Source organism: Archocentrus centrarchus, chromosome 6, assembly GCF_007364275.1.
Source record: "Archocentrus centrarchus isolate MPI-CPG fArcCen1 chromosome 6, fArcCen1, whole genome shotgun sequence".
NCBI classification, from domain to species: Eukaryota; Metazoa; Chordata; class Actinopteri; order Cichliformes; family Cichlidae; genus Archocentrus; species Archocentrus centrarchus.
In genome coordinates, this window is record NC_044351.1 from 10,260,033 (window position 1) to 10,272,792 (window position 12,760).

At 39.2% G+C, this 12,760-nt stretch overlaps 1 protein-coding gene across 2 annotated transcripts in view; it reads right to left on the reverse strand.

The window, feature by feature from the left end:
* pik3c2a (phosphatidylinositol-4-phosphate 3-kinase, catalytic subunit type 2 alpha) overlaps window positions 1–12,760 on the reverse strand; it is a 43,492-nt gene that overhangs the window by 25,395 nt on the left and 5,337 nt on the right. For both annotated transcript variants that reach the window (XM_030731202.1, XM_030731201.1), the window contains one exon: window positions 453–550. In XM_030731202.1, coding sequence (XP_030587062.1) covers window positions 453–550 — 98 coding nt within the window. The remainder of the gene's footprint in view (window positions 1–452; window positions 551–12,760) is intronic.

The window sequence follows — 12,760 nt, forward strand, 5'->3', positions numbered from 1 at the left end:
GTCTAGTCTTTAGTCTTTTACTTAGCATTATTTAGCGAATACACGTGTCTGTGGATTGCACCTATACAGTTTATGAATGCACCTTGCTAACCAAGCTTGCTAGTCTTATCCGTTAACTTGGGACACCACACTTTCATCCAAAGATGCCGACCTTTTGTTCTGAAAACCAATGTGGCCAAAAGGTTAACACTGTCACTTCAAAACGCAGAATCTAAAAATAATGGGTAACATCATGGTGGCTACATCCATCATTTAAACTGTTTATGCTGTTATCAGTACAACTAATCTCAAAAGTACAGAATGGCTTCGCCTCGTGAAGAACCTGTGGCATGCCAAATGTGACTTTGTGAATGATTTAAAATTCTACTGCAAATTTCTATTTAAACATTTATTTTATATATATATATATATATAATATATATACATTTTCATGTCAAGGGGAAGGCTCTTACAATGCTACGTCTTCACAGAAGGCGACAATCTCCAGGTTCTGTGCATCCTGTTCTTCCAGGGCATCATTCTTCACCAGACCTTTTCCTTTTCCCTTCTCCTACAGGAGCAAAACAATCAAACCAACATGCATATACAGAGTCAGAGAACTAGAATAAAACATGACTAACCTACTTACATACATCAAACAATAGGAGACCATGAGACAAGCAAGGCTCAAAGAAAGCAGTGGTGGTGTGGCCTTAGTGGCATTCACTTTTAGCTAACGGTTAGCAATGCTGAAGGTCTTCATGGTGATTTGTGTTTAGGCACTGCTGGAAGGGCAGTTTTATTAAAGACACCTCAGACCATGAATCCTACCAGTGAATGGACGTCAGCAACAGCAAAAGCTGGACACACACATAGTTACCCAGCTATTTTATGCTGCTGCCTCTTAAATTGTGACAAAGCAGTAGTTTAACATTTAAGTCAAAATAAAAAGGAAAAATACTTGAAGAACATATTTTTTATTTGATCTTTTTTTAAAAATAAATCTCAAAACCAGAGCTGTAAATGTGGTCACTCACACACACAAATCCCGACACAGCTCTCCTGGGAGCCAAGATTCCTGGAGGTTGGCCCAATGCCGGGAACTCAGTTACACTGTTCTTTTAACCAAACTTTGACTGCCAGTGGCAAAGGAATGCACTTCCTGTGGTACAGGAAATGAGAAGTGAAAGGGTCCCGCCCCTTCCTGTGCCAGGCTCTGGGCGGTCTAAATAAAGTGCTCAGTCATGCGTTGGAAATCTGTGACTCTGACATCATTCCCAATGAAGTCTGAGGACTGTGGGAAGGGAAGGGAAGAAAATGGATGAAGGAAATATTTGGAGTGCCATAATAAGAGTTTGTTCCTCCCCTCAGGGACTTCTGACAAATTCCAAACTCAAGAGTTTTTTGATGAGACTTGTGGAGGGTATAGAGCTGAGTTTCTGTTTTTAACAACAATAAAACTGGATGATTAGTCTTGTTCCAGTTTGTTAGGTGCCAAGTCAATATAACATGCACAATTCCTTTTAAGGAAAAAAAACAAAAAAAAAAAATCTTGAAATGCAAAAAAACCCCTCAAATGACAAATGCTGAAATAGGAATGTTTTAGTTTAATAAATGTAGTATTTGTGTCAACTTTATGGACAATGCTGTCATATAATACTATGCATATAATATAATAACTATAATATGATAGAAGAGCTACCTCTGTATGTCATGGTAAGCTGATGTTTAAGCTATGCAAAATAACCAGAATATCCCTGATTCAGTTCCAGCTAGTCCCTCACAGGACAATATGTGACAAACTGCCGTCTCACTTGCTTGCTTTTCATCTGCCACCATCCAATAAAGACAAAATGCCAAAAAAACAAACAAAACCCTGAAAAAAAACACCCTCATTAGTAAGATCTCAACACCGGGCAGGCTCATCTGTGATGTTATTTAGGCAATAACAGACCCAAAAGCACAGGCCTGCTGTTCAATGGTGTGCGCTGACCTGACATTACACTAGGAGACAAAAATCTCTCTGAAGCATGGAGCTTTGAAAGGAGGCCAAAGTTTGAAACCAAAAAACCTGCAGGGACGAAGGAGAGCGTGTTTCTGCCAGCGTGAGTTCTGTCTCAAACATTCTTTTAGTTGTTAAATCTCATCATCCACACATTACTCTAAGAGTTAAGAGTAGCAAATCTGTCTAAAGTGTTTATTTGGATACAGGCTCACCAAACGTAAGGGTTACTTGTATAGCCTGAAAATTACTTTTCATACTTTATGCCTTTCATATATAAGCAGGGATCTTGGTTGGGGAGGTTTGGGGGGGGGTCAAACAGTGTGGACAAACAGATCCAGAGTGAAAAAAGGAGGTGAGAGACTAAAGAAAACAGAGGATCAAAGACGACAAAAGGGAAAATGTGAGGAAAGAGAAAGTAAACATCAGAAATCCAACAAGGAAAGACACTTATTGGAAGTGTTTATATTTGGAGCAGGATTGCTTCACCAAAAACAAACATGGCCAGATAATCCAATGAGGTCGTGCAAGCTGATAGCCACACTACAACACACACAGAACACACAGCGGGCTGTACAGTGGGACAGACTCCTCTTTGTTTTGCTTGATCGATTTTGTTAGACCCAGAATGAGAGCTCCTGGTGTCTGGAGTCATGGGAATAGTTTCATAGGATTCATAATACTCTGTTTACTGTGAAATGTAATGGCGTCGACTGTAAAACCAGAAACACGCAGTACAACAGGTTACGATCTTCATGGTAGCTGGCCTTAAAGGACATGATAGTAGGCCCAGTCATGTCTTTAACAATCTGATCTCCATGGACTGGATTCAGATTCAGACTGTGTAGTTTGAGCTTGTTAATGACAAATCAAATGCAGAGCTGAAGACCAACACTTCCACAAGCAGCAATGGATGCACCAGCGCACAAACTAGTCACACCCCTTCTGTGTTTGGTACAGCATGCTGTCTTTATTTGCATACTGTAGTTTTGCACTGATGCAAACGACTCAGACACTTAGCAAATAAACTCTCATATGATGTGGGAATGTAATCAAACTGTTTATGAGAGGGAAGGGTGATTTTTAGGACATCCGAGTCTAACATTGGCTGGCATAATGTTAGACCCGTTGATTGGCTGGCTCCTGTCAGCTGCTCATAAACGGGAGGGTCACAGGTCTGGTCTGCTGAAAAAAAAAAAAATCAGTAAATGCAACAATATTGTGAATAAATAAGCATGAGGTGATAGTATAGTGATATGTAGATACATATTCATTTTGTTCTAATGAATCTCATCAGAAGATGATTATTTTGTCAGCTTTATTTTCTGAGGAATGTTGTGTTGCATTGTGTTTTAGTAGTTAAACAATACCAGACCTGTCATTTGATAGTAGACACCGATCAATTGATCAGTTTTTTTTTTTTTTACTCAATTTTAATTCATTTTCTACTCAAATGTGGCTTTTGTTCATTGAAGGTTATTTTTTGTTACTATTTGCAAGGAATTAAGTAATTTGTTTATCTTACTCAGAAATCATTTGATCTAGAAATAACTATTTCAAATACGCAAAAGAACCAACCTGACATTCACCAAACCGCAATAATGACCTGAACTGTGGAATTCTGTACCGTTACACCCCTAATATAAAAGAGTAATGGCATCTGCAGAGAACGCTGCGCTCTTTGCTTTATGCTGTGTTGGCCATTTAAGTAGCTCATGTGAACCCCTCCCTTTGAAACTGCTGACCCTCACTGTTGCTCATAAAGAGATGAGAGCGAAAGTCAAAGTACAAGCAAGATGACAGAGTGGCGTCAGCTGCTGCTTAAGTGGGGATTATACTCTGCTGCATACATGGACAACTGCAGACACCATGAATAATGACTTCCTTGAAGTCTGCTTGATGTCCACCTGAATGGCATAACCATAGCTGGTGCACTGCAATTTAATGTCTCTGCAGATGTCTCCAAGGAGCTTCCCACTCATTCCCCTAGCACAGCTCATGGATGTGGAAACTAACAGCAACTTTACCTCTTATCCCACTCTCTGTTTCACTGTGCCACTAGTTTAGAGTTGTCTACAATACACAGAGCACTGCATTCTCACCATAATGCATTCAGGGTTACTGCATTAGCCATTGTAGTTGAAAGAAGTATTTATTTTTCTTTTCTACTGGCTCAGTCATCATCTTCCCACCTACTCTTCAACTCTGCCTGAATCAGAAACTGTCTTTGGCTCTCGCTCTCAGTCACTCCCCTACTCATCCTCTTATTTTGTTTATTAAAACAATCTGATATAGACTCATCTTTGGAACATTTTTTTTTTGCTATCAGTTTGCATGTACTGTGCATGAGATGGAGCCAAGGAGAGACCAACTAAGTCAAAGAAGAAAAAGTACTCCATTCAAATACAATGCCTACTCCAGTGTCTACCTGTGCTTGAGGGGTGCCAAAACAGCCTAACAATCACCATGAACTCACAAATGCAATCACTAAACTCTAACTCAGACACACTCATACAGGAGCTCTGGAAGAGGATGAAAGTATTTTCACAGTTGGTAATGATTTAAAACTCTCACTGTATAGGATTTCTAACTGCTGCCACGGTTAGTTTACAGATTTACCTCATTATTTTGGAGCACATAGGCTAAGGAATTAAATGAATGTTTTTTCTGAAACATAATATTAGAGATGTTTCTGGCAACTAATTTCTTAGTCAACCAAATGCAGAAAATAATTAGACTAACCGGCAAGTCTAAAACTAAGAAACACTCAGATATCAAGTTAAATCTGAGGACTGTTTAATGGGCAATATCAAAAAAATGTCTAAGCAAAGGCATTGGAAACCATTAATCACATTCTTCAATAATCAAGAATACTTTAAATGCTGCTTAACCTAGCATCATGCATTATGTAAATTACACGTTGTACTCCAATCCGACAACGAAGAAGAAGAAAAAATGACCACTTAAATAAACTGATATTAAATATGATATGAAAACATGTTACTACAAAAGATGTTCAAATAATAAAATATGACAAATTAGCATCCAAAAACCTAAAACTGCAACTGGAAAGTGTGGAGCATTGTGCTACGTATTATGAACGATGCACCTTGTTCAACAATTCATGACACACATCCAAATACAAGTTCAAACCTAAAATGATAATAAAATAAATCCATCCGCTTATCTGGGGCCAACTCACAGGGGGGTAGCAGCCTAAGCAGAGAAGGCCAGACCTCTCTCCCCAGCCACCTCCTTCAGCTCATCCGGGGGAACACAGAGAACACCTCATCACCTCATCAAGGAGGCGCCCAGGAGGAATCCTAGTCAGATGACTGAACCACCTTAAATGGCTCCTTTCGATGTAGAGGAGTAGCAGCTCTACTCAGAGCGCCTCGCGAATACCTGCCTCTAAGAGAGAGGCCAGTCACCCTTTGGAGGAAGCTCATTTCCACTACTTGCTCTCATTCTTTCGCCTTCAAAATAAATAACAATAATAGGCCTAGCAAAAATTTCAGACATAGATTAAAAGATGGCGTTTTTCTACAACGATTTCAGGGCTGCAGTTCCATCTGGTGACACATTGCTGCAAAACATTTAGGATGACAATTTACCGACTCTGGTCATCAATTCAAATTTTAATTAGATTAAATGACTAGTATGTCTAGTACCGACTGCTGACAACAGCAACAAGCAGTCAGCTAGTCGCGTACATCCCTATTTAACACTGGGGAGAATTTCTTATTTCTCATGATCGACTGCTAGACAGACAAGACACTGAAACTTGTCACAAGTTATTTTTCTGCACTTTCCAAAACCTGCTGAGAAGTTTAGAAAAATGCAGAAAAAGAAATAACTGATAACACCATCCTGACAAATGTCATTATTGGCAAGATTCAGTTCTGGAAGAGACGCTCGTTTGTGCTGGGTGTCATGCATCACTTAGTTGGCCACATTCTACTTCCGACTGAAATACATCACTTATGAAACACAAAATTCCTGCTTCATCAAAATGACATACATCTAAAACTATCTGTTTTTTCCTGGGGTAACTCAGCCTTCTGGCATGTTGACCAGAGTTATACAACACAGACCTACTGAATAACACTGAATGACAAAACATCTTAGAAATCTGCTCCTCAGCCATTATTGAAGGGAGCAGCTAAGGGGTTAAATCAATCTACTTTTTACCAAAATGAAGACAATGGCTCAGCAGGGTTATTTCAGAAGATAAGCAACCATCTCAAACACTTACTTGCATCTTATTTTTCTCTATGACTTTATTTTAGTGTACAGACAAACCTGACAAATAACAGTACCAGCTAATTCTGGCTTGCCAGCAAATAAGATGGCCCATATTCATCTGCTGTGTCACATTGATTTTACACTGGATAAATGTTTGAAGAATGTGGATGAAGTACTGAAACACTTTTAAAACGGTTATTTCTTAAGAGTGGACGGACAGGAACACGCTAGCATGGATTTATCGACCACGAACCACGGTATGTCAATGAAAAAAATGGCGGCATGTGAACAGGTGTTGACAGGTGAACTAATTGGGTACCAAGTTATACAGCGATTAAAGCCACTACCAATTAGATACAGCTGGTTGACATATGACCAGGTGTAAATATTTGGTAAGTGCATGATTAGCCGACTAGAGGATTAAATGTGTCTGCCCTCTCTAGTTGGCACTAGAAATACTAGTTGGTTAAAAGCAACTGTTTGGTCTAAGATGCTATGTAGCCACTTGCTAAATGTGACAAATGGCAGCACCACCCGCACTCTCTCTGTGATGTTGTAAACAAGCAGTGTTTATAGTAAGACACACAAAAGCCCCTGTGGAACAGTGCATCGTTACAGCACTTTGATCTGGAAAATTATATTTACTGTATATAGGCCATGTCTGAGTCAAATGGCATGTAATCACTCATCCGTAACAATGGTAACCACATCCTGAATCGTTGTGTAAACTGCAAGGAAATGCTAATGCTGCTAACATTAGCCACACTCTGCAAATGAATCTAACTTTTATATTTTACATTATAAGCAACACAAAGTCCCACACATTTCAGCATTTAAAAGATCTGGTTACTGGCAAACATGAATGTGAAAAGGCTCTTAAATACAAACTCAACATTTGTACAGTACAGACAACGTTTAACCGAGTCAATAATCTGCTCTCAATTTTGACTCTTTTTGAGTGTTTTCTTGCTGTTAGCGTAATCAACTAGAAAATTAGTCACCAGGAGAGTGTTAAGTATACAATCAGAGCACTATCAAGCCAGAATTTCACAAATGATGCGACCCTTCTTTTGTTTGTTTGTTTTTTTACCTTTAAGTGTGGCTCTTCAGAGCAACTGCTCACACTTTTGCATCTGGCATGACTGGAGGACTTTTCTTGCCTGTAAAATCTAAACAGGCACAGTGGTCCCATACAGAAATGAGATGAAATGTAGCACAAGCAAAAAAATAAAATTAACATCAACCAACAACGAACAATAACTAGGAAAAGTTCATTTGTTAAGCTGCTGAATCAAGGACTGTGTGCTTGTACCCAACATTTCTCAGTCTGTTCATGCTTATTGCTGATAAACTAGGCCAGAATTCAGAAAAGACCAGATGAGCTTGATGACATTTTTGGTGACACAAAAAAAAAGCCTAAGTGCACAAAGTGGCAGCAGAAGAAAGTCAACTACAGGTTCAGCTGGTGGCTGGTAGGAATTCCATGCCCAGTATAAGGATTGAGTTACCCTGTGTATCTAGACACCAGATAACTCCTTACCCCTCTACCCTAGACTGTCAAAATGAAACCTGCACTCAAATAGTACCTGGCAACTACGGATATCTGATCAGCCAGCTTAGCAAAAATATGGCTAACTCAAACTGGAGCTTGTGTCAGTAGAAAAAAAATGTTTTAATAATGAATAATTAATATTTGGCCTACAAATTACTTTGTTTCAACATAGTACAAGCAAAGTAGTACTACATTAGTCATCTGCACAGGCCAAGGTGTAAAAACAGAGACAGTGTCATTTGACTGCCAACATGCTGAAATGTGGAAAACCGTTTTAGACTCCCAGGTGTGCCTGTCTGAAAATACACTGAATATTTCCAGGAGATGCTCACAGAAAGTTTATCTTCTTACAACAGTTATTGGCCTGGTTTTTAAGACTACTTTAACCCTTCACCTCCCTGCCTGGAACATTTCCTTAAAGTGTAGATCTAAGAATAAACTTTCTTGCCAACACCAAGAAAATCAGTTGGCAAACCCACTTTTACAGATAGAGCAAGGAGGAAGGTGGAGAGCAACCTGGCAGACAGATCCCATCCTCTGAACTCTGGGAGGCGCTATACAGTCTCTCTGGTAAGCAAACATGTATTTTAAAAAGTATTTTAAATCAAGAGCTATTAATATTCCAAATTCTACAGGTCTTGGTTCTGTCTAGGTTTAATTTTACAATATAAATTCATGCACGAAATGCTAAGTGAAGCTGTCATAGTGTACCAGGACTTACTGACAGGATATTGTTTCCTTTTAATAAGATGTGTATACACAGCAGCTCCCATCAAACTAAAATACTTTTGGCTTCAGATCACTTCTAAACACTCTGTTTGGCGAAAGCTTCAACAAGAAACACTGAGGTTTACATCAGAGGAACCAACGGCTTTGAAAACACAAATCCACTTCTTCTTTCAATAAGGAAATGACCAGTGTCTATACAAGTCATACTTCCTGGAATAAACTGAATCCTCTGCCTTGAAAAACTATGACTTAATGAACAAAGTGATCAAAAGCAGAAACTTTGACATGTTTGGTATTTTGTAATTTAAAGATTACCGATTTCGTTTACACCTGTTAGCAGCACTGTTATTGTGTGCATTAGTATTTGCTTTCTAGCTGCTTCCTTAATCTTCTACAATACTCCCCTTGTCTTCTACCAGTAAGCACGGTCAAAGGTTAAGAGACAATCAGCTGTTTCCCAGTGAGTCAGACATTTAACTGGAATGCACTCCACATCCCGGCAGTGTAGCATCTTCTAACCCTGTATTTGTCTGGTTGAAAAAAGAAATTAGTTAGTGTTAAGTGCACTACAGCATCTCACACTTGTGCACAAGGTGTAATTAGACAATAATAAGAGAAAATGTGGCTGAGTCTGGAGTAGGGCGGTGTGGAGGTATAAGAGAGGTAAAAGAGCTTCTGCAAATCGTTAGATCTGTGGGGGAAGTAAAGATATGACAGTATAATAGGTTTAAAAAAAAAAAAAAAGTACAGTGCAAGCTGACATACTGCAGGTTTCAGTACACACCACCCACTTATCTCATCTCATAGCACACGATCAGATAAAAATGACCAGTGGCGATAAAAATCAGCCTGCAGGTTATTTTTAATAACAAGAGCATGAGCAAACAGGCACACATATGCTTAACCAGTCTGCACTGAAAGCTCAAAACTGTGCTCCTGTTTAAACACTACTCCCTAGAAGTCATTATTAATTAACTTCTATTAAAACATTTACACTGTTCAGCATCAGTGCTATATTACTGAAAACTAGTTATTTATGTATACAAGTTATTAATGCAACATAGAACATCTAACCTAATCTTTTTAAACAAGCAAATCTTTCATAAACGTTTCAACTCTGCAGAGTTATACCCTTAGACTCAGTTCAGACAATTCATGCACGCATCTAATGAGAATGTAATTTGAAACTGTGTTGTCACCAATACGACAACCCTCAGTGAATGATGCATTAAATTTCAGTGCCACTTTGCAAACACTGTGTACACTCTGAGGCGTGATGCATGTAATAAAGATAGAGAAATTTGTCCGCTGATTATCATTAACTTACATCTTTAATCCCAAAGAGCAAAGCTAAGGATCTGAAGTCAGGCTCTGTAGGCTATCAGTTATTTAAGAGACTGAAAACCGTGGGAATGGAAAGTACAAGACTGCTGGAGTAGAGGCAGAAACAAAGTAGCGAAGTGACAAAAGTAAAAAGTGACACACTGAAAGAAAACAAGGACACAGGGAGCAAGAGAAAACAAATAAAAATGACAAAATGAAAAATGAAAGAGAGTAGAGAGACAAAGGGGAGAGGTGGCATAACAGAGAAGGAAACCGGGGCAGACACAACAGCAGATAGCTTAATTGTGACTCAAAGTCTTCAAGTTCAAACACATTTGTTCCATTTTACACCCCATCTGCCCACACTACCACATCTTACAGTATGTTCTTGCCATTTCTAACAAGGCTTGGCAACCACAGGCTAGCTTAAAGCCATCCAAACAATCATCTTGGGAAAGCCTTGTGATTTGTGACTTTTGCTGGTATAAATGGGGTCCAAAACAAAATTAAGCTCAAAAGGGAAAATTGAGCTCATCTCCACTTACAGTCACAAAGCAAGTGAAACCAGTATTTTAATATATGCTGCTGTGCTGTTGAATGTTTCATTAATCTTTAGAGGTAGGGCTGAGAGGTGTTTAATATCTGGCTGTATACTGTAATTCAACAGTGTTGTGGTGATGGTCAGACTACACTGTAGATGTTTTCTGTCATCACAGATACTTATTGATTGAAAATTCTTGCAATAAAGTGACCTACATTATGTGGTTTGTCTGTTTTGTTTTCTTCTTGTAACATTACTTGCTTATTGCATTTTATTTTGTGTACTGCGTTTTTGTAAAGCATTTTGTAGCACTGGTTTTGACACGTGCTATAAAAATAAACCTTATAAATCCAAAACTGTTGGGACAGATTTGCATGCATTGGTGTGGAGGGAATTCACAGTCTGGTGTGCAGTCTCAGACATGGTTTAGCAACTCCTGAACAATGTGGTTTGAAGTCTGGTTTCACTCCTGTGTTCTCGTTCATGTCTAACAGATTTCAACTTCACCGTTTTCTGTTTGCCCTTTTCAGTCACTTTCTGTATTGGTGGCTCCAAAGTATAGAGGTTTCCACATTCACACAGTAAAAATCTGCCAAACCAAATATGCAAAGCCATCTGCTGTGCAGTGGTGACCCCTTGTAAATAAGGGAGCAGCTGAAAAGTGCAAGTTCTGTGTTAAGCTACCATTAAAAAAAAAAGACAGAAAATAAATAAAAATGCTCGAAGATCGGAAATATAGATTATTTTGCCTTCATTACATGCTCAAATTACAGTTGCTCAGCATTTCTCTCTCCTGAGTGTAAATAAGACTGGAGTTGGCACAGCAAATCAAGAGGGCAATCTGTTAGGTCATTCTGTTGCTGCTGCGGGGCACTGTGGAGCTGTGCAGACTTGTTCCTGTTTATAACAACACAGGCACCAACAAGCAAGCACACATTATCATCAGCTGACATACACGAAAAAGGCAGATAGCATAGATGCAGATAAAAAAAACTCAGTGCGGACAGACATATCTGGAGAAGGCCAAGCGACAAAAGGCTCAAGTTACACAACACAGCAGCCTCACTACCAAACACACACTTGAACCCAGGGATAATATACATGCATGATTAAGCAAGCACAGTTTCATCCTCTCAAGCAGAAAGACATTCCTCAACTGCCCTTGATAAAAGGTAATGTATGTCTGTATATATCCCACACAGAGACATGAACAATCTACCAGAACAGTATATTAAAGCTACTCTTGGCTGGTCTTGTTTTTGACTTTTCCTGTGATGTGACTTTACATTTTATTTTGCTTCACTGCGACACGATCTGTCCTCAAACCACATTTGCTCCAAATTTCCTGTAAAATCCTTAAAATAAGGGGGCTGTATGATGCTCTATATACCCTGGTGGGAGAAAGGCACTAGAGACAAATTGTTTGGTCATGACACACTTTCAGTGTGTCGTGACCAAAGGAAGTGGGAGTCTTGACATGCCCCCGTCAAGGTTTGTTGAAGGTTTTGACCACTGTTAGCAAAACATAGCAATATTTAAGTAAAAGGGTCCGAGTATTGTCTGTGTATATGCCCCTCATTTCTACCAGCTGTAGACAGTGGTAACAAACATACCACAGGACCTTGATAAGTGAAAAGGTCCTGTGGTGTGTTTGTTAAGCATTTTCATTTCTAGGCAGAAGAGTTTCAGACACTGAGTACAGAGGAAGACCTGATGGCATGTGTACATCTTGCTGGTATACCTCAGTATGCATACACGGCTCTACACAGAAATACTAGTCTCATCTCACCACCTCAACTCAGAGCTAAAGCCAAATGATGACAGATGGTTGTTCAGTTTTAATGGAAAAACAAAAAAACTGAGACAACTCACGCCACTTGCCCCCAGCACTGTCCCAAATATATGCTTCAAATATTCATTCCAAGAAACTGGATCACTCCATTCTAGCATGGCAAAATTATTCAGAAAATGGGGTTGTGAGGAAATTGTGGGGTGAAACACTGGGCAGCTAACCACAATGAAATACTAAATTACAGGGAGCAGAAGTAAGGAGGATGTTTTGCTTGTGAATGAACGAGGAATATACATGCAGCTGTAAGCAACGTGGGCGCTTTGGCTGAACAAGAAGATCCACTATCATCTGTTCTGAAAAACTTTAAACCCATTCACTCACCAATGTTTTGAGACCAGTGGTTTTATATCCTCATTAATTCTGAAATGCATATTTGCATTTATGCTGTCAGCACAGTGATAAGAAGCAAAGTACTTAGCCTAACCAAACAACTGTCATCACATCCTGAATAAAACATTCCTTTACCTGATCCTGAATCCATGTTCAAATGTAAAATGACCAAAATTCCTTCTTTATGAAACTGTCTGTGTAGATACT